At 39.9% G+C, this 22,958-nt stretch overlaps 2 protein-coding genes across 7 annotated transcripts in view; one reads left to right on the forward strand and one right to left on the reverse strand.

The window, feature by feature from the left end:
• Positions 1-22,958, forward strand: part of SUV39H2 (SUV39H2 histone lysine methyltransferase) — a 25,290-nt gene continuing 2,332 nt past the window's right edge. Inside the window, exons 1-6 of one of the 6 annotated variants that reach the window (XM_055092436.2) lie at positions 814-1,649; positions 1,743-1,998; positions 2,762-2,907; positions 17,517-18,188; positions 20,223-20,369; positions 21,820-21,949. In XM_055092436.2, the coding sequence (XP_054948411.1) occupies positions 1,992-1,998; positions 2,762-2,907; positions 17,517-18,188; positions 20,223-20,369; positions 21,820-21,949 (1,102 nt within the window). In that variant the 5' untranslated portion in view covers positions 814-1,649; positions 1,743-1,991. Of the gene's footprint in view, positions 192-671; positions 760-813; positions 1,650-1,742; positions 1,999-2,761; positions 2,908-17,516; positions 18,189-20,222; positions 20,370-21,819; positions 21,950-22,958 lie in introns of those variants that run through there. The other 5 variants (XM_055092437.2, XM_003806762.5, XM_008957250.5 and 2 more) reach the window with 5 other exon arrangements.
• The window catches only part of DCLRE1C (DNA cross-link repair 1C), a 55,061-nt gene continuing 51,892 nt past the window's right edge, over positions 19,790-22,958 (reverse strand). The window contains exon 15 of the mRNA XM_034930027.3: positions 19,790-19,996. Within this exon, the coding sequence (XP_034785918.1) occupies positions 19,934-19,996 (63 nt within the window). The 3' untranslated portion in view covers positions 19,790-19,933. The remainder of the gene's footprint in view (positions 19,997-22,958) is intronic.

Raw genomic sequence — 22,958 nt, forward strand, 5'->3', positions numbered from 1 at the left:
GGGGGGGGGGTCGGCCGCCAGTGACGTCAGGACGCCGTGCGGGTTCCGTCCCCCCACAAGCCCCGGCCCCCAAGTCCCGCGCGGGCCGGCCAGGGGCGGGGCGTCGGGCCAGCTGAGCTATCCCGTCAGACCGCGCCAGTTTGAATGAAAGCTCTACAAGATGGCGGCGGTCGGGGCCGAGCCGCGAGGAGGTGAGGCTGGAGCGCGGCCCCCTCGCCTTCCCTGTTCCCAGGCAAGCTCCCAAGGCCCGGGCGGCGGGGCCGTCCCGCGGGCCAGCCAGACGGCGACGTGGCGGTTCCCCGCCCGCCGCGACCCCAACTCCGGGACGTACGCTGCGGACGCCTACCCTCCCCCAGGCCGCTGACCCGCCTCCCTGCCCGGCCGGCTCCCGCCGCGGAGGTGGGCACTGTCCGAGCCTGGGGCGATTCGGATGCGGAGCGTGGCCTCTCCGCCCGCTCGGCCCGGCCCCCTCCGCGTCTCCCGTGGCGGCCTCGGGCTTCGAGGCCGCTCCCCGGCGGTCCCCGGTTGGAGGTCCGGGGGGCACGGCTGCGACTGGCTCCTTTGTGGTGGTTCGAGCGCGGCGTGCGGCATGCGCCCGGGCCTTTGAAGTGGGAGGCGGGAAGCGACGCCCGCCGGCGTGAACATGACCTTAATTATCAGAGGGGGAGAGTAAATCGGGGCGCCTGTGATAAGCGAGGAATCCCCCCCAAGGCGGACACGCTAGGAGGTTGAGTGCCTCGTTGGAGAATCGCCCAGAAAGTGGGTATTTGAGGTTGCAGCCTCTGGCTTACGGTAACTCTTTCACCCACCGGGAGCTTGGTGTTATTTCTGTGGACGCTGGGGAATTGGGCACCGGGGAACTGGGCACCGAGCGCGCGTGGGTGTGGGCGTCGGGGGGTGTTGGTGTCGCGCACGCTTTGAGAGCCTGGAACTTTTCCGTGCGTTCCGGAATGTAAAGGTGTTTTCAAGCTCGTCTCCTCTCCGCTGGGATTATGACCTCATTATCCCTGAATTTTTCTTCTTGGAGAATGTCAGGGGTTACTGTGAACCGGCGGAAGGTGTTTATGGTGGTCATGAACTATTTAATTTTGTCAGTGCAATCTTTTTCTGCATTACTGGAGACTGTCGAGAGATTGTCTTTTTTTTTTTAACCACGTGTTTGCAGTTTTTCATGTTCACCTTTTTTTTTTTTTAATTTTCAAAGAGCATTTCCTTTGCGGGTTGTGTTTTGAATCCTCAACTAGATAAAAATGTTTAGGAAAAGCACCCAAACACACCTTGGGTAGATAAGAGGAACCTCCTTTATACGTGATCCCCTTAATGAGGTCAGCTTAACACAAAACGTTCTTTAGTTTTTGTAGATGGAAGGGACTTATGGGGTCATTTCTCTCCCATCACTGTCCTACCCCCACACGACCACTACAAAGCCAATCAGCCTCTTCCCCAACGTTTTCTGGAGGAAAATACCTTTGTCTTTACTGCTTTAGGATGGAATCGTTTGCAGCCAGTGAGATGGTAGAAATTATGCTTAAGGGTTTCTGACAATGAAGCCTCTGTGTGAGGTGGGGAGGATGAGGAAAGGGTGCCGGAAAAGTTATTGCCACTAACAAGTGTTCTCCCTTCCCTGAAATTACCTCAAAACGCAAAAGGTGATCGCAACTACCTTGGAGAGCTACCAAGTAAAGCTTGAGTTTACTGATAGATTTTGTTTGGTAACACCAGTTTTCTCCATTTTTTTCCAGTGAATCTGACAGCCAAAAAGATTGAGACCTCACTAAAGTCACATAGCTCGGTGACCGAGCGATGGGTAGTGCAGAGGACTTTTGATTTTGTCAAGTGCTTACCATGACACTAGCCCTAACAACAAGTTTGTTCCATTTTCCTAAACGTGTTAATTTACACTTTAAATTCAGTGTGGTAACATGCTGCTTACAGAAATTTGCGGGTGAAATCTCCTGGAACACAATTAGTTTCTGGCTTCTGGAGGGCTGATGATGAGTATGTCTAATTTTCTTTGAGTTTAGTACATGGCTTATGTAAATTGAACACCGTTTTAAAAGTTTGGCTTTAAAAACAGTACAGTCCATAAGTATTACAAAATATCGATATACTCTTCATTTTTTTTAATAACTGGAGTTTATTCACCTTGGTGATAATATATTGCAGTATGGGTAAAATAATAAGTGGAATTAAAGCTTCATGCAACATTTCAAAGAGAAAACTAACATATAATGAGTTTGTAACCGTAGAAATATATTTTAATTAGATTTCAGTTCGTTTTGTCCAGTTAAAAAAAATGAAAGTTACGTGTTAACAAATTATAAGATTGTTTTAAAGTATATTTTAGATATGTTTTTAAGAATAAGTGTCCTAGAGATTTACATTTTATTAAAATAGTGATTGTAGTCTATGTAGAATACAATGAAAGTAAAAAACATTATCTCTGTTGACCTGCATCTGTATATAATCTTAAAAAAGCTTACAGACATGAAACATTTTCAAGTGATTTAATGGAAATTAACTGATGTCAGTTAAACGTAGTGGAATAGAAATCCATGAGAAAATCCAAGAACACCAATTTAACAAAATAGTTCCTTAATGTTTTACTTTTTCTTGAAGACATGTAACTGGTTTCTTGTCGTAGGAATTTTTAGTCTAAAATTGCCAGTTGAAAGATGGGGAATAGAGGTTTTAAGTTTCTCTTTTTTGTTTTAATTGAATAGCTATTTCATTAGTAAAGAATTCTATTTTCTTATTGTAGCTTGGTGTGTGCCTTGCCTAGTTTCACTTGATACTCTTCAGGAATTATGTAGAAAAGAAAAGCTCACATGTAAATCGATTGGAATCACCAAAAGGAATCTAAACAATTATGAGGTGGAATACTTGTGTGACTACAAGGTAGTAAAGGTAAGGCAAATATCTAGCCCCTTACAAGAGACCTAATCAGACTTCAGTATTTCGTATTTCTGTAACATAAAAAGAACATTAAAAGAAAAGCTCTTCTTAATGTTTAAAATTCTAAGGCATGATGAATTTATATGTCCTATCATCTGTGTTGCCAAATAGCATTGAGAGGATTTTGAAGCATAAAGTGTTCTTGCATTAGAATATTTTCAGGTGCTCATATCCCTCTACATCCAACTCTTGATTATCTCCGTGTGGGTTACCAGAGCAAATGTTTGATCTCCAATTGTCTTTCGTTTTGTTCGTGGATCGTATTTCCCCACTATCACCTGAAATGAACCTACCATTTCAAACCAATTTTAGTGTTACTGACTCTCAAGAACATCACCATTTGCATTTCCTGCCATCTTGTCACACTCCAGATTTAGTCAGGTTCTAGGTTATAATAGAATGGCCTGGATTGCAAAGTCATTTCCAGCTTTTGTTTAGTACCTTAGGACTTAAGCAAACTCGTTTCACTTCTCCAAGCCTTCCTTTATTGCTCTTAAAAAACGGCAGAGTTGTTCTCAAAAGATTTTTTGATCTAAACTTTATATTTTTGAGTAATTCGTCTGTCTATAGCCTACCTCACTTTCCAAGAACTGTTTTGGTCATTAATCTACCAAATCTATCAGATAAGTGAATCAGGAATCTTGTTTAAGTCTTTATTTTCCTCCTTCATCTTCTATATTGAATCAGTCACTAAATCCCATTCTTTCAAGTTCTTTAGTATCACTGCCTTCCCTGGTCAGTGGGATCTTATGCCCATGCATCTCACCTGCACTCTCAGCATCCTTCAGCCCCTGAAACAGCCCCAGTCATCTGCCATCTCGGTTTACAAGCTATGGACTGACCAGTCCAGCTGAGAATATTATACAATCATGCATATCAGCCCCATTATAACTTATTTCTTTTCTCACACTGCTCAGTTCTACCCGACAAGCTTTTTATCTTGCTTGCTTTTCCCATTCTTGTCAGCAGGTTTTCCAACTTGTATTACTTTTCTGGGTTTCTTACTCTATCCATTTCTCATTTTCTGCTGAAGACCTCCTACCTCAATGAAAAATAGGATCTTTCATTTGTAAACTCTCAACTTACCTTCACCACCAGCTGTTCACACTTATTCTTACTTCCAGAGGTGTCACCATTTTTCTTTTTTCTTCCTATCTACCCCCTATAGGAGTTTTTTTTTTTTTTTTTTTTTTTAAAGGCCCGGAGTCTCGCTCTTGTTGCCCAGGCTGGAGTGCAGTGGTGCGATCTCAGCTCACTGCAACCTCCACCTCCTGGGTTCCAGCGATTCTCCTGTCTCAGCCTCCTGAGTAGCTGGGACCACAGGTGCCCGCCACCATGCCCAGCTAATTTTTGTATTTTTTAGTAGAGATGGGGTTTCACCATGTTGGCCAGGCTGGTCTCAAACTCGTGACCTCAGGATCTGCCCGCCTTGGCCTCCCAAAGTGCTGGGATTACAGGCGTGAGCCACTGCACCCGGCCAGACTTTTTTTCTTCTCTGATGTCTTGTTTACATCAAGCTCTCTTTTTTTACTGATATATCTCAGTCAGTAAACACATTCAGATCTTCCCTAACCTTCAGAGATTTTCTTTGGCCTTGCCTCTCCACTCATGCAAGTGTTTTCTGTCTTTTTCTACTACTGCATGTCCCATTAATTTTTTTAACAGCTTTGTTGAGATATAATTCACATGCTATCATACAACTCACCTATTTAAAGTGTACAATTCAGATTTTGTAAACCAGGCACGGTGGCTCACGCCTGTAATCCTAGCACTTTGGAGGGCCAAGGCGGGCAGATCACTCGAGGTCAGGAGTTTGAGACCAGCCTGGCCAACATAGTGAAACCCCGTCTCTACTAAAAATACAAAAATTAGCCCGGCATGGTGGCGGGCCCCTGTAATCCCAGCTACTCGGGAGGCTGAGGCAGGAGAATTGCTTGAACTCCAGAGGTGGAGGTTGCAGTGAGTTGAGATCACCCCTCTGCACTCCAGCCTGGGCAACAGAGCGAGACTCAGTCTCAAAAAAAAAAAAAAAAAAAAAAAAAAATTCCCACAGATTTTCTAGTGTACTTTAGGAGTCAGTTTTAGAACACTTTTCATTATCCCAAAAAGAAACAGTAAACCCCTTAGCTACCACCTGTTACCCCCAGACTTCCTCAGTTACCCTTCTACCTCCAGCCCTAGGGCAGCCACTACAGCTGTCTGTCCATTTGCCTGGTTGGACATTTCATATAAAAGGAATCATACCATATGTGGTCCTTTGTGATTGGCCCCTTTCACTCAGCGTGTTTTTAAGGTTCATTCATGTTGTAAAATATATCAATACTTCATTCCTTCTTATTGCCAAATAATATTTCATTGTATGGATATATCACATTTAACTTATTCATCACTTCGTGGACATTTGAGTTGTTTCCATTTTCGGACTATTATAAATAAGGCTGTTATGCACATTCGCCTACAGGGTTCTGTGTGGACATCAGTTTTCATGGTTCTTGGGTATATACCGAGGAGTGGAATTGCTGGGTCATATGGTGACTCTGTGTTTAACTGTTTGAGGAACTGCCAGACTCTTTTCCAAAGCACTGCATTTTACATTTCCACCAGCAGTGTATGAGTTTCAGTTCTTCACATCCTGGCCAAAACATGATGTTATCTGACTTTTTGATGATAGTTTTCCTAGTAGGTTTGAAGTAGCATCTCATTGTGGTTTTGATTTGTATTTTTCTGACTAATGATACTGAGCATCTCCTGTGCCTATTGGCCATTTGTATATCTTTGGAGAAATGTCTGTTCAGTTCCTTTGCGCATTTTAAAAATTGGATTGTCTGTTTATTCTTGTAATCATACTTCATATAGTCTGGATACAAATCCCTTATTAGTATGTGATTTGCAAAAATTTTCTCCCATTCTGTGAGTTGTCTTTCCACTTCCCATTAGCTTTTTAACCCACCTTATTCTGACTTGTGCCCCTCAGTGACCTTTTAGTTGTCAGATTTGAAGACCTTGCATCTTATTCAACTTTTCCCCATTTAACACTGTTGGCTACCTTTTCCTCTTTGAAACTCTCGTCTATGGAGAAATTGTCTAGGTTTAACATTTGCCTCTTATTTATAAGTTGTGTGATCTTCAGCAAGTTACTTAGCCTTTCTGTCTTTCAGTTTCTTCATCTTTGAAACAAGGATCATTATTGTACTATTCTCACAGGGTGTTACTAGCATTAAATGAGTTAATATAGATAGAATGCGTGGAACAAAGGCCAGCGTGGTAATTATACTATGTGAGTGCTTACTGTGATTATTGTTACCTCTATTCCTACTTCTTTTCCACCTGTTTTTCTTACTGTTCTTTATGAACCTCCTTTACTATCTCTTATCTCTCCTCTGAAATGTTGATAGTCTTCAAGGCCCTGTTCTTGGCCTTCTCACCTTGTAGTTGCTCTGTAGGCAGCCTCTTTCCCAGTGGTTTCTACTTGTATGTGTTTGGCTCATTCAGTCTTTCTGAGGCCTTGAGCCCTTTCTGGGCTTCATTGCAAACTGGATACCCTACAGGTATCCAAGTTCACATTCAAAACTGCACCTATTTTCCTCCTTCATACCTGGATTTTGCACTAGTGTTCCCTATCTTGGTTAACAGAAACATAATTCTCCCACTTACCTAACCTCATGATTGCATATATCTTTAATTCTTTGTTTCTTTTTACTCTCTAAATCTAATGGGTTATCATATTATGTTATCTCTATCTCTCTGTCCTTTCCTGTTCATTCCGGCTGTGCTTTCACAGAGAGAATTAGTAATAGTTACTTACGGGTCTGTGCTTACATTAAGGGAGCTACCAAGATTCTTGTGTGGAATCCTGAGTGTTGTAGTTCAGTTTCAGATCATTTTTGCTGTTTAGTTTCTTCTTAGTCTTTCTCATCAGTTCATCCCTTTTCTTGCTTCGGAATAAGTGACCTTCCTTTGCTCTCTTATGTCCTCAATACCCCACATACATCCCCCATTTCTTCTGTCTGGCACAGATATTGAATCTCTAAGCCAGCGTTACTTCAGCATACCTCTGCCTTTTTTCTTCTCTTTCTCTTTCTTTTACAAATTCAGAGTAGGTGAAGGATCTTATGACCTTGTCCTTTTCTTGTGTGACCACCTTCACTTAGCTCATGAAAGATACTGTCTCAATACCATAGTCTACCGTGCCATTATAGTTGTTTCTTAAACCTAGCTCTGATTGCATTCAAGCCTTGCTTTAGACCTTTTCATGGTTCCCTATTTACCAGTCTCATCTGAGACATGTTAGCATAGGACCAAGGTTCTTTATCTTCTGGCCACCTGCCACCTTTCCAGCCTCATCTCTTGTCATATATCCTATTTTCTGAAATTGAAATATGTATAGATCATTTCATTTAGCTAAGATGTACTGAGCACCTGTTATGAGCTAGGCACTGTTCTAAGCATTGGAAACATAGCTGAAGAACAGACCCAGCTTATATTCTAATGCCTTGAACATATCATGCACTTTTGTGTCCCCTTTCCTCATCCATTTCCCTCTTCAGAATACTACCATTTCTCTTCCCTGGACCGCAAAATCCTACACAGCCTGCACAGTTCAGTGCAAAGGTCACCACCTATTGTAGAACCACCTGCCCTTCCTCACCTCCAGCAAAATTAGTTGATTTATGTTCAGGATTTACAAAGCACCATTCTTGCCATTACTCTAGAACTTGTCACACTTTATGGTCTTGTTTGTATCAGATCTTCCCTGCTAAATCATCCATCATTTGAGGGCCAGGACTCTCATTGTAGTCCCGGTACAGAACGGGTGTTTGGTCCATGGTCATTGAATTGAATTGTCTTTTGCTTCTGTCATGTTTCTAGGGCCTACATTCACTATTAGACTAGGCCTTCCTGGCTTCATGCTTAGATGATAGCAGCATTCTGTTGACTCGTATCTCCTGTTTCTTTTTCTCGTATACTTACTCAACAAATATTTGAGTTTCTTCTGTGTGCCAGACACTGTGTTAGGCACTGGGAATAGAAAGATTAATAAGAAACTCCCTCACTATAAAGAACTCACAGCCTAGTGAGAAAGTTTGACAAATAAATAGCCCGTTGCAGTGTAGATGTATAAAAAGTGCTGTGGCAGACATCGTTAGAAGATCTGTGGGAGGTGCACCTTGGATAGGTCACAGAAAGCTTCCCAGAAGTGATGTCCAAGTGGAGCCTGAAAAGGCGAGCATTGTAATTGACTAGGGCTTCTGTCTGGAGAATGAGGTGGTCAGCGATGGATGTGGGAAAGAAAGAGGTGAGTGAAGGATTTTTCAGCCATCCTAAGGCAATGGGGAGTTAGTTGGCAGGTTCTAAAGAGAGTGACACATCAGGTTTGTAATTGAGAGAATTTTCTCTCTGCAAAAAAGAAAGGGGATTGATAGGGAAAGGAATAACACGTGCATGGCTGCATGTTCTGAATGGCTGTCATAGTAACCAGACCAGAAACAATGGTGCTTGGACTAAAGTATTAACGATGTCAAGGAAAAGTAGGTGCACGGTTCTTTTGTTTTTTTAAAAAAAATAAGGATGTAAAATGTATGTCTGTGGCTTGTGGTCACAGGGTTGGGTGGGGGTCTGGTAGTGAAGGTGCCAGGTCTAGGAAAATACAGGTTTCTGACTTGGGCAGTGGTGTAGACAGTATTACTGTTCACCAGGAATACAGGAGTAGGAACTAGATTGGGTTTGGGGACCCATTTCCAGTGGGTTTAAGTTCTACTTAAAACGTACTCAACTTTCTTGAGTACTTTCAAAATGTACTTTCTTGAAGACATTTTAAGTGGAACTTAAACCAAGTGGAAGTGGGGCTCAAATCAGTAGTGAGATCTAACTAGAAACATAGATCCTAAAGTAATTGGCAAAAAGATAGAGAGGGAAGCCTTGGGAGTGGATGCAGTTTCCTGTTCATGAACTCAGCCAATATTTACTGGCCATCTACCATGTCCTGCACTAGGAATTGGGAATCTGAGCAATGACTGATGTGAGGGTACGGTCCCTGATACTACGGAGTCTATCGTTCAGTGAGGGTAGAAATACCTTAAATACAGTTGGACAAAGTACTTATTGTAGTTGACGTAAGTGTTGATGTGACAGAAAGATCTCACTTATCCTGGAGAGACTGGGCAGGTATCCCTGAGGAACTGATGTTTCAACTTTGTACTAAAGGAAGAAAGGGATACGTGGGAGGGATTTTGAGGCAGAAGACAGCCTGACTTCAAGGAGTAGAAAGAGGGCCTTCAAGGAATAGAGGGTGTGAGTGGAACAGAGCAAGTAGGAGGGAGCACGTGAGGCTGGTAGGGTGGGCAGGCCCCAGAGTGTGCGGCTCCTCATAGGCCGAGGAAAGGATTTTGGACTTCCTCTTAAGGGCGTAGAGAACCATTTAGTAGTTTTAAGCAGGGGAGCAGCGTGCTGAGATGTATGTGTTGAAAATATGACTCTGGCTGTTGTGCCCTGAATGGGTTGAGGGTGGCAAGAGGCGATTGCAGTAGCCCAAGCAAAGCAAATGTGAGCAGAAAACAAGGACTGAGGATGAGCCCTGAGGAGTAGGTGGGGACACTCATAGGAAGGACTGTCAGAGTCTGAGACACACTGGCAAGAGAGGTAGTCAGAAAATGGGAAGAGTTGGCCGGGCGCAGTGGCTCACACCTGTAATCCCAGCACTTTGGGAGGCCGAGGCGGGCAGATCGTGAGGTCAGGAGATTGAGACCATCCTGGCCAACATGGTGAAACCCCGTCTCTACTAAAAATATAAAAATTAGCTTGGCATGGTGGTGCGCTTGCCTGTAATCCCAGCTGCTCGGGAAGCTGAGGCACGAGAATCTCTTGAACCCAGTAGGCGGAGGTTGCAGTGAGCCGAGTTCGCGCTACTGCACTCCAACCTGGTGACAGAGCGAGACTCGGTCTCAAAAAAAAAAGAAAGAAAGAAAATGGGAAGAGTAAATCTTGGGAACCAGAGAAAAGATGAAGTCAGCAGGAGAGTATTAAACAGTAGGTCAGAGAACTGGAAAGAATCCACTGTATTTAGTAATGGAGGGTCACTGATGCCCTTAGAGCACCTCTGAGAAGAGCCAAAGGAATGAATTAAAGAATGAACCAGGCCGGGTGCAGTGGCTCACGCCTGTAATCCCAGCACTTTGGGAGGCTGAGGCGGGCGGATCACCTGAGGTCGGGAGTTCGAATCAGCCTGACCAACATGGAGAAACCCCGTCTCTACTAAAAATACAAAATTAGCCGGGCATGGTGGCACATTCGTGTCATCCCAGCTACTTGAGAGGCTGAGGCAGGAGAATAGCTTGAATCCAGGAGGCAGAGGTTGCAGTGAGCTGAGATCGTGCCATTGCACTCCAGCCTGGGCTACAAGAGTGAAACTCTGTCTCAAAAAAAAAAAAAAAAAAAAAAAATTAACCGGAGGTAAGAAAGTAGAGTCAAGCAGTATGGACAATTCTTCCATGAATCCTAGCTTTCAAGAAAACGAGAGGGCTACATGGGTATAAGGGTGTTTATAATTTTTTTCAAGTTTTTTTGAAAAGACCATTGTGATAGTAATTTTTTTTAATTTTGAGGAGGTATTATGCATGTAGTTTTAAAAAGTGAATGTTATAAAAGGTCAGATACTGACATCTACCCCATGACCTAGTTTCAGTCTCTCAGTCTTAGCAACTTAATATGTCTTTTAGAGATTCCCTGCATATACAAAAGTTTATATCTCAGAGGAGGTTTAGTTTTATTTTGCTTTTTAAAAATGGAGCCTGTTTAAATGCTAGTGAGAACCAGCAGAGGGAGATACTGAAGAGACAAGAAGAATTGACCGAGGAAGTGCGTCTCTCTTTTCATGTCTGCATCCACCTTATCTCTAGCTCCATGGCCATGGAAGGCTGGCAGTTAAGGCAGTTAATGCCTGGTGGTTTCCATTTTCTCTTTGCATTAGTAACAAAGGTCATACATCACTGAAAATAACACAGGAGGTAGGGGTGGGAACCTTGAGCAAAGTGGAGGAGGTCTGAAATAGCCAACTTGAGAAATGGAAAAAATTCTGTGGGGGCAGGAAAAAGGGTTGTTACTATTATGAATTCATGTGAAGGGTCAAGTTGAACTTAAAGGGTGTTAATTGTAGTAGTATTGAGTCTCAATGCAAGGTGATTTTTCTGCAGCATTATTGTTGCTACATCACCCCTTCATACAGAATAATTTCTGACAAAACTATGGGTATTTAAGATAGTTCAGTTAAGAACAAGATCCTCTGTACACATTGATGGACATGCACATAGCTTAGTAAGCTGAGCAATAAATATTGCCTATAGCTTTGGTTTCTTAAAGTATACAGGTACTTTTGTGTTTCGAGAACCACCTCTATACGGCGTGGCACAAATTAATAATAGTTCACATCTGACAATATAGTGATATTCCTGAAACACTGATTGAACCTAGAGTGGTTAAGAACTAGAATAACAGAAATCATTATACTGCAACCTGTATTTGAGAGATCAGGAAAATACAGCTCTAAGAAAATACTTTAACAATCAATGTCATGTGGCTCACTTTTTTCAATTCTTGGTCTCTAACCCAGCTATCACAATTCCTACTCTTACTGGCATGAAAATTCAGTGATTTTCCATTGACTATAATAGTTCTCAGACTATGCTCCCATGGAACCACTGGTGTTTTCATAATCAAATTCCAGTTATTTATTTAGAGACAGGGTCTCACTCTGTTGCCCAAGCTGGAGTGCAGTAGCCTGATCTTGGCTCACTGCAGCCTTGACATCCCAGGCTCAAGCGATCCTCGCATCTCGGCCTCTTGAGTAGCTAAGACCACAGGCATGTGCCACCACATGCTGCTAATTTGTAGAGACAAGGTCTCACTATATTGTCCAGGCTGGTCTCCAACTCCTGGGCTCAAGCAATCCTCCTGCCTCAGCCTCCCAAAGTGAGCCACTGTGCCCAGCCAGATGCAGGTTATTTTAACACTGATATTGAATATGATGATGATTTCAAAATTGGCAGAAAAAAATAGCTAGTGGAAAGACACTTTTTTTTGTACTTTGTCTTCTCATATGTCTCTTTTAAAGTTTTGGTGTTTGCTGCCACTTGTTGGCTATAGACAGCAGGTGACAAATATTGAGAAACCGTGAATTGCTACCTCCAAGTTTATCAGCTTGTATTTCCTTTAAGAATTCATACAGTTATTGTTGTGATTTGTATATTACATACCTTTTGGTACTCCTATTTTTTTGTTATACATTCAGAAACATTTAGTCACAGCCTAAGATATGGTGGGCAGTTGTGCTCATTTGGGGGCTATAAAAAATAAGATACCATCCCTTCCCGCAAATAACTTAGAGTTTAAATTGGAAATTGGAACAAAAAGGAGTTGATGGTGATCAGTTCTTCTTGTGTATAAGAGACAGGAAAGACTTCATAGAAGAGGTGATATTTACACTGTTTTAAAAGATGAGACGAGCATTCATTGGACCAGTGGGAAAGGCCCTCCTAATTAGGGAGAACTTTGTGAACAAAGCAGCAGGGGCATCAAAAGGCCTGGCAAGTTGTTCATTGTGGCCAGTGTGTGTTGGGTGAATGGGGCCATGATGGAAGATGGAGCCAGAGAGGCATCAGGGAACAGTTCCAGAGTGGCTTGCTTTCTGAAAAGAGGAACTTTGAACTTTGTTCCCTAGGCAGGGTGGAAACCATTAACAGTTTTTAAGCAAAATAACAACAGGATAACTGGTTCTGTGGATTTTTTGTTTTTACAAAAAAAACTCCGTAGTAAAGAAGGATAGAGTGTTTGAAGCTGTAAGTCTGGAGTAGGGAAACTAGTTGGAAGATTAATGTTTAAGAATGCAGGCAAGAATTGTGGGCCTGAAGTGACTAACCCTATAGAAATAGAGATGGACAGGAAGAAGTCCATCTCTAAAGAAACTTAGTGATGATTGGATTGAGGAGAAGAAGGAATTGAGATAACCTGGTTTCTGGCTTGTGTGAGTAGGTGGACAGGTAAGATTCACCATGATAAGGAATAAAGAAATAATCTGATATGGAAGGACAGTGGTGAGTTACATGTCGATAGGTTGCTTTAAGAACCATCCGGTAGGCTATTGGATATATTGGGCTGCAGATAAAACTTGGAGAGTCATCAGCATATAATTATTAGTTAAAACTCTGGGGTGATGAGGTTGTCCAAAGAGATCGTTTATAGTAGGAATTCTCTAAACCCGGAATCTAAATATCCTGAAATTACCCAAAATGTTTTATATGTGGTTTTTGTTGGAGAAAAGTCCATCGCTTTCATCAGATTCTCCAAAGGGATAAACAGGTTCATGTGAAAAGGGATGCCAGACAGGGTCCTGAGTGTCTCCATCGTGTAAGTGATGGTCAGGGGAAGCAGTCTCAGCAAGGAAAATACAGATGAGCAAGAAGGAAGTCTGAGAAATGGTTAGATGGTGGCTGCCGCCTTAGAGAGGTCAAATAAGAGAAGGGCTGAAGAGTCCATAGGTTTGGCAATTAATAGATTTGTAAAATTGTTCCTAACTAACAAGATGGAATTAAATGTACTTCATGAAGCTCCCCTAGAGGCACCATGGTTTCTGAGAACTTAAAGAACCACTGGCCTACAATAAAGTTCAAGTGTCTCAGCGAAGTGAGTGTTATGGTTGTTTAAAATTTGTTCTTGCCTTACCATGACAAGTTTTAGCTTGTTTCAACATTCCAAACTTTAAAGCTAGACAGATCCATCTTTTCACTATTTTTTAGATACTTCATGCAAATCTTAGCTCCCAGCTTTTGCCCATGTTTTTCATCCTGCCATGTTCCCTACTCAGTCACTGCTCTCACTCCTTCAGAGTGTAGTGTGTACTGCTTTCTGTCTTCCCTTTTCTCATTGTCTGAGCTGCATTGATTTCCCTCTATATTCTGGTGATAATGCCTTAGGTTGCTACTTATTTCACATTACTGCTGCCTCTTCCCTATGAGATTTTACTCCTAAAGGCTAGTAATATATTTCCCCATACCTCCTAGTGACCAAACGTTCATATACTTATAGATCCTAAAATATTTGAATGACTTTAACTGACACCGAAGATAGTTGGGGGAAATGTCTTTTTTTTTTTTTTTTTTTTTGGAGACGGGGTCTCGCGCTGTCACTGGGACTGGGCTGGAGTGCAGTGGCTTGATCTCAGCTCACTGCAACCTCCACCTCCCAGGTTCAAGCAATTCTCCTGCCTCAGCCTCCCAAGTAGCTGGGATTACAGGTGCCTGCCCACCACCATGCCCAGCTAATTTTTTGTATTTTTAGTACAGATGGGGTTTCACCATGTTGGCCAGGCTGTTCTCGAACTCCTGACCTTGTGATTCACCCGCCTTGGCCGGGAAGTGGCTTTAAAAAAAAATTCATATGATGTATTCCAAATTACATAGGAGTGATTTATGGATCATTTTTGCCACTGGGATTCCATTTCTATGGGTAATCAAGAGTTGATTACATATCAGAATAAGATATTGATATAATAAGCTTATGAACTTTTTGGCCTTTATTTGGCATTTTAGCTTATTGATTCTTAAAGTGGTTTTCTGTGTAAAATCATTTTTCAAAGTGGAAATATCTTTTCTGGATTTTAAAAATAAAATATGCTTATAAAATAAAAGTCAAGTCTACCAAGTTGAAACAAAATCTTACTAATATTTCTATGCTAGTCTGCTATAAGCATTCATGTTTGATAAACATATTTCCTGTTCATAAATTCAAGTAGGTACCAATGTGATTAGCATACAAAACTTGGTCATTTAAAATGCAAGTGATGCACTAAGATTAAATACAATTAATTATTTGGGAAATAACTTCAGTGGCAGATGTTTTTAGTGTTCCTGGATGATTTAACCATTGACTTAAAGCCATCATTTCTATTTCTTTGATTGTTTGCTGGGAACACTTGGCATAACCCAGGGCTGTGGTAGGAAAAACTGTAGCCAAAAAAAAAAAAGAAAAAGGACCAGGGTTGCATTGCTTTATTCTAGCATCTGAAAAATTTAAAATGTTTAGAATTAAGGGGAGTAGAAAAGTTAGACGCTGCCAGTTGGATCTTGTATCTGCTAGAGTGTGAACAGACACCCACTAACAGCAGTCCTGAATTGTAGCGGTCACCTGAAAGGAGGAAGAAATCCTTAGGCTTTAGTGGGGCTCAATTTGACAAATACTAAAATGTACATCTAGGCTTTTTTTTTTTTTTTCCTGGAACCGCAATATATATTTCCACAGAATTACAGTTTTTGTGCATTTCTGCACACCATGTAATCACATTTTTTAAGAGAAGAAAACTTTTGACCAATTTTCAAAAGAAAGCAAAGTTTTTAATTCACAAAGATTACTTTACTGCTTGTTGAATAGAATATAATGAAACAAAATATTAAGATGCAAATAGTGGAGATAAAATAAGCCCACTCCTGGGTGGGCGCCTGGTTCCTGCACAGCTGCCTCATGGTGTCCCTCAGCCCAATTTGTGCCTCAGCAACATGGCAGATATCACATGGCTTAGACCTTTTGTCATTAATGCATTATGACTGTTAAAACAACTGTCATGGACATCTGTACTTTGTAATAAAAACTTTCTTAAAATTTTCAGGGAAAAGCAGTTATCTCAATTAACAAGATTTTTCAGTATCTATGACTTAAAATGATAATATAACTGTCCAATGCAGTTTAATCACCTTTTTATTTTAGAAGACATTTTATGATCTAATGTTACCCCTTGGGCATGTGGCTATATATTACTCCAGAAGAAAAAAAAAATTACTGAGACTTTACTTCAAAATTTGTTAGACACACTTAACTGTGTTTTTTATCTTCTATTTTTTACTTTTTTTTTTTTTTTTTTTTTGACATGGAGTCTCGCTCTTTTGCCCAGGCTGGAGTGCAGTGGCACAGTCTTGGCTCACTGCAACCTCCTCCTCCTGGGTTCAGGTGATTCTCCTGCCTCAGCCTCCCAAGTAGCTGGGATTACAGGTGCCTGCCACCACACCCGGCTAATTTTTTGTATTTTTAGTAGGCAGGGTTTCGCCATATTGGCTAGGCTGGTCTTGAACTCCTGGCCCCAAGTGATTCACCCACCTCTGCCTCCCAAAGTGCTGGGATTACAGGCGTGACCCACCGCGCCCAGCCTGAACTGCCCTTTTAAAAAGAAACTTAAACGTGGCATTGCCTTACTTTAAGGGAGGAAAACACAGTCATTGGAGTGAAAAGACAAGATACCATGGTGCCTTGTTGCCAAGGCATCGTGGCCAACAACAGTCTGAGGGATAAATTAGAATAGTTGCTCTTAGGTGGCTTGAGTGCCTGCTACCTAATCCAGTCATGGGTGAGTCTAAATAAAATCAGCATTCTCTAGAAGAGAGCTGTCCAATAGAAATGTAATGCAAGCTGCAGATGCCATTCAACATCTACTAACCACATTGAACAAAGTAAAAAGAAACAGCTGAAATTGCTTTCAAGAATGTATTTGATCCAATATATCCAAAATATTATTTCAACCTGTAATAGTTTTAAGTTACTTAATGTTCTTTTTTTTGTATGATACAAAGTCTTCAAAATTCAGTGTGGGTTTTTTTTTTTTTGCTTTTTTTTTGTTTGTTTGTTTGTTTTGTTTGTTTGAGACTGAGTCTCTCACTCTGTCGCCCACGCTGGAGTGCAGTGGTGCAATCTTGGCTCACTGCAACCTCTGCCTCCCAGTTTCAAGCGATTCTCATGCCTCACCCTCCCTAGTACTGGGATTACAGGCGTGCACCACCACACCCAGCTAATTTTTGTGTTTTTATTAAAGATGGGGTTTTCCCATGTTGCCCAGGCTGGTCTCGAACTCCTGGGCTCAAGCGATCCACCCACCTTGGCCTCCCAAAATGCTGGGATTACAGGCATGAGCCACCGTGCCCAGCCTCAATGTGTATTATATTTTAAGCATATCTCAATTCAGATTGGCCACATTTCAAGTTTTCAGTAGCTGTATGTGGCTAGTAATAACTGTCTTGGACAGTTCATCTCTAGAACATCTAGAGAATGTGTGCCCATGATGTTGAGAGATGAGTTCCCTTGTGTCTGGTGTTTGATATTAAGTTATGGACGTTAAGAATGCCTGAATCTATTGCTGGCCAAGTAAGCCACTAACCTAGGTCATAAAGAGTTAGCTTTGGGACCATCTATTTCCATGATCAAAATAAATACATCTGGGTTTAACCTGAATCACCATTTAGTAACATAGTCATCAGTTTCAGTACCTTTGTCTTTTTCCAGGTAAAACTCTTTAGCCTCTTATCAAACATGTTATGCCACATCTAAATTCCCTATTTTATGTAATATAAGGAAAAATAGTTTTATTTGTATGATTTATACTTCATGTGTTAGGAACCTGTGACTACATGTTCTGAACTGTTAGTAAGAAAAATGGTAATGGATACCTTACTCTTAAGATTTTTAATTATTTTGGGTAAAACTGGGAAATAGCCGTCTGATTTGCATTTTATTTTCTTTTGTATTTTAAGGATATGGAATATTATCTTGTAAAATGGAAAGGATGGCCAGATTCTACAAATACTTGGGAACCTTTGCAAAATCTGAAGTGCCCGTTACTGCTTCAGCAATTCTCTAATGACAAGCATAATTATTTATCTCAGGTAAAGAAAGGCAAAGCAATAACTCCAAAAGACAATAACAAAACTTTGAAACCTGCCATTGCTGAGTACATTGTGAAGAAGGCTAAACAAAGGATAGCTCTGCAGAGATGGCAAGATGAACTCAACAGAAGAAAGAATCATAAAGGAATGATATTTGTTGAAAATACTGTTGATTTAGAGGGCCCACCTTCAGACTTCTATTACATTAACGAATACAAACCAGCTCCTGGAATCAGCTTAGTCAATGAAGCTACCTTTGGTTGTTCATGCACAGATTGCTTCTTTCAAAAATGTTGTCCTGCTGAAGCTGGAGTTCTTTTGGCTTATAATAAAAACCAACAAATTAAAATCCCACCTGGTACTCCCATCTATGAATGCAACTCAAGGTGTCAATGTGGTCCTGATTGTCCCAATAGGATTGTACAAAAAGGCACACAGTATTCGCTTTGCATCTTTCGAACTAGCAATGGACGTGGCTGGGGTGTAAAGACCCTTGTGAAGATTAAAAGAATGAGTTTTGTCATGGAATATGTTGGAGAGGTATGTTTCATTTGCCACGTAGTAAATGATGGACATGTAAGGTTTATACTTTTGGAAAATTACCTTTTTATCTCTTTAACAGATACTTGGTACATTTTGATATTTTCATTTGCAGATATGTAGAAATTTATTCAGATTTAGGAGAAGAGTTCACTGGCATATTTAGAAATAAAAAACTTTTATATGAACAAAAAATTTATGTTAAAACAAATTGATATAGTCATCTTTCAACAAATACACATTCCTACTAGTCAAACCTAGGAATTGTAAAATTTAAAATATGACAACTGTTTTTACCCACAAGTCCTAAGAAGAAACTCAGATGTAACACATGCTGCTTTGAAACTTGAAAGTTTTAATTTACTTCATCTATTTGACCAAATATGATTAAATGTAGTTGGCAGAACTCTATTTTGGATCAACATGAAAGATACTATATTTATGAGTTCTGTAAAATATACACAAGCATTTATTGCATCCATAATCTGTAACTTACTTTTGAACTGTGAAGACCATTCTCAAAACTACCATACAAATACTAGCAAATTGATTTGTATACAAATCATATATATATGTGTGTGTGTGTGTGTATATATATATATATAAATGTAAGAAGTATTTGCCGTGTGTCACATACTATTCTAAGCACTTGATGTATTAATTCACTAATCCTCTCCAAAACTCAGTGAGGTAGTACTATTTCTTTCTTTTTTTTTTTTTTTTTTTGAGAAGTAGTACTGTTATGTCCATTATTATAGAGAAATTGAGCACCTTGCCCAAGGTCACACAGGTCACATAGTAATAAGAACCGAGATTCAAAGCTCTAAAATCAGTAGTCTTCACCATGGCACCACACTGCTTCAAACTGAAGGGTAGGTTGAGCTGTGACTAGAAAGACACAAGCATGGCTACATATCTGGAGTTGTCAACTCTGGATTTTTTAGTTGGAATTGGGTCACCTATAATTATCTGTATTCATCTATAATTCTGAAACTAAATTAGATGTCTGTTTTGATTCTTACACTTTTAGACGGGGGTAGATTATTATAAATTATTCAGTATACAAGATCTTGTATAATCAAATTACTCTTTTTGTTAACCAAAATTTTTTAAGTTGCATTCTTAATGAGTGCAGCAGCCAAATTTGGTTGGTAACATAAAGTACTTTAGACACTTTTGGTTTCTTAAGCTGAGCGTGTCATAAAACTTGTGTTCTTAAGAGCAGAACTGTAGATGACGATCTTAGACTTACAGAATTGCATGAAAATAACATATTCTACAAAAACAAAACCTTCCATTCCAAAGTTAACATAGCTTCTCCCCTGTATTTTTAACAATTTTCCATTTGTAACTGCATATATATAAGTTACAGGAAAAATGTGCCTGGATCATATTTAGAGCATGTACTTGCAGATTTAGTCCTTAACATTCAGTTGTGTCCTGTAGAGAGCTATAGTTGTATAGCTTTATGAACATCCTAATTATAATGAAAGTAATGCAGTGTTTCAATGTACTGCTCAAATCCTGTTTAAAAAGTCATAAATCAACCAGGTACAGTTAATCTCAGCACTTGGGGAGGTCAAGGCTGGAGGTTCACTTGAGCCCAGGAGTTCCAGACCAGTGTGGGCAACATAGTGAGACCCCACATCTCTATAAAAACTAAATCATTAGCTGGGCATGGCGGTATGCACCTGTGATCCAGCTAGTCAAGAGGCTGAGGCAGGAAGATCGCTTGATCCCAGGAGTTAAAGGATGCAGGGAGTCATGATGGCACCACCGCATTCTAGCCTGAGTGACAGAGTGAGACCCTGTTTAAAAAAAAAAGGTCATCAGTCTTTTGCATTATCATTTTTCTTCCCCTCATTTTCCCACCTCTTTGCATCTGAGTCTTAGTTTGTGTGAATGTTTGCTTTGATGACACCTGAATTTCTTACTTTTAAAATATTTGTAGGTATTCGCATATTAGTAGATAGGTAGATGAATGCTTCTTTGGTTCAGTAGCTACATAATATACTTACAGTTTTTTCTGTTTAGGTAATCACAAGTGAAGAAGCTGAAAGACGGGGACAGTTCTATGACAACAAGGGAATCACGTATCTCTTTGATCTGGACTATGAATCTGATGAATTCACAGTGGATGCGGCTCGATACGGCAATGTGTCTCATTTTGTGAATCACAGCGTAAGAAGACATACGTAAATTTTAGACACGACTAACAATTCAACCTAGTACTAGTTTCCATAGCTAAAGAATAATTCCCTTTAAACTACATATCCTTTTAACATTTCCAAAATATGTATTTTATAAGGAGGGCAGCTTCTGTTAAAGTTATGGTATTATTGCTGTATTAGGAAAATTAAACATTGAGGTGCCTACCAAATATTAATAGGGTGTATTTTACAAGAGTCTTTACATATGTTACTTCATTTAAACTTTCTAGTAACTGTGTACGGTAGGTATTATTTTCATATTACAATGAGCAGAGCAATTAAGAGGTAAAATGTCCAAGAATTACACAGAACTGTGTCTTAATGGAAGTTAACACGACTAAATTTTAGGATGTACAACTGAAGGTAAATGTATTTTGTTAAAATGTAAACATGTTAACTTTTTATAAAATTTAAAGATTTGTAGAGTATTTATGTAGGGCTATTTTTCTAAATTATAAATTAGTATTCTTCCTTACCTTTTAATGTCTGAAAGCTCTTAGAATACAGCTGGCACTTAACTGCAGAATTCTGGACTCTATAAATAATTTCCAGAAATTAGGGAAGTTAATAATTTTGGGTTACCTACTAAGTACCAAGTGGATAGTAAAACATTAGGCTTGTTAGGGTGACATTACCTGCATTTTGTGGATAATAAGGACAGTGTGTGCCACAAAGTTATATAGCTGAACATATAAAGGAAGTAGACCATGTTAAACTTTTGATGGATTTCATAGTAAGAAATTGGTGTATGATTAGCAGAGAGCTTCTGGTCCCTTGTTTGTTGATTAAACATTGAAGAATTTTTTTCTTAATGATAAATTCGAGATACTCTCAAAATAGAGATATTCTATCCAGGGCCATCAAACAGTTTTGATTCCTTAGTATGACTCACTACATCTTTTTTCTTGCATATTCCGTAAGTTTACTGTAGTATTCTCAAAACATTGAAGAGTTTGGACCAAAAATTCAAGCAGTGAAACTCCATGCAGTGTAAAATTTGAGTTCTGTAGTGCAGATTTGATTTTTTAAACACAGTTATTCTAGTTCTTTTAAAGTATATGCCTTACTGAAATAGTTACCAGTGAAATAATAATGTTATCTGGGATTTGTATTGAAATTCTCCAGGAAAAAAATAAGTTGGGACTAGAGGAATAAGATTGGCAAGCATGTTACTAATTGTTGAAGCTGTATAGTGGATACATAGGGATTTCTTATTTTCTCTATTTTATACTTGTCTGAAGTTTTTATAAGGGAAAAAAATCTTTTTGAATGTGCATGCCTCAAAGACCTCTAAGCAATAAGCAACTTAATTTCCAGTGGAACTTAAACTAAATCTCTAGGAAAGTAAACATTTTATATGGCATGTAGAAGGGCTTGTTCACACCGTTTGTACTTAAATGGGTTCTAATGTTCCTTTTTAGTGTGACCCAAATCTTCAGGTGTTCAATGTTTTCATCGATAACCTCGATACTCGTCTTCCCCGAATAGCATTGTTTTCTACAAGAACCATAAATGCTGGAGAAGAGCTGACTTTTGATTATCAAATGAAAGGTATGCTTTTCAAGTACAGTTTCATTGGTGTCAGTTTCAATAGGAAGAATCAAATCAGACTAGGAAGAGACCTTAGATATTTGAACCAAACCTAATACTAAAGATGAAAAGTTGAAGCACTAAGTTTGTCATCCTAAGGTACAAAGCTAATCCAACAGCTAATACTAGAACCCAGGTCTGCCTGAGCTTCAGCTGAGGAATGGTTCTACATCATATATTTTCAGAACTTCCATTTTGGAAACTGATTTATTTATTATAGCATCTTAATACTGTACTACTTGTTTTTTTTTTTTTTTTTAATTGTGGGCTAAGCATGCTGGCTCCTGCCTGTAATCCCAGCACTCTGGGCTTGAGCCCAGGAATTCAAGACCAGCCTGGGCAACATGGTGAAACTCTGTCTCTACAAAATATGAAAAAACTAGCCGGGTGTGGTGGCGTGTGCCTGTAGTCCCAGCTACTTGGGAGGCTGAGGAGGGAGGATGGCTTGAGACAGGGAGGTTGAGGCTACAGTTGAGCTGGGAATAGCACCACTGCACTCCAGCCTGGACGACAGAGACCCTGTCTGAAAAAAAAAGAAAACTATAAGCCTACATTTTTGAATTTTTACTGAGAGATGTATATTCAAAAGATTGAAAATATTTAAATCACATACAAATTTATTCTATTCCTACTTGAACCTGGCTTCTAAAAAGAACATTTAATTCTGTTTGCTTTATTGTGACAATATAAAAGTTTTCTTTCCTTTAAGAATGATGGCCTTTACATATTGTCATTGCTTAACCTCTTACATACTGTGCTTTTATATACGGTGTGAAATGAATGTGTATTAGATATTCCCAGTAAGTTTCATCATTTCAGAAATCCTTTCTGACAAATATGGGCTAATAACATAAAGTTTACCTATTATTAACCCACACCATACTTTCAAGTCAATTCATTATGATTTGACTGACTATTAACATTTATTTGTAAATATTTCAAAGGGAACTAACTACATTTCCTTGGGAGT

The sequence above is a fragment of the Pan paniscus genome, chromosome 8 (genome assembly GCF_029289425.2).
Source record: "Pan paniscus chromosome 8, NHGRI_mPanPan1-v2.0_pri, whole genome shotgun sequence".
Taxonomy (NCBI): Eukaryota; Metazoa; Chordata; class Mammalia; order Primates; family Hominidae; genus Pan; species Pan paniscus.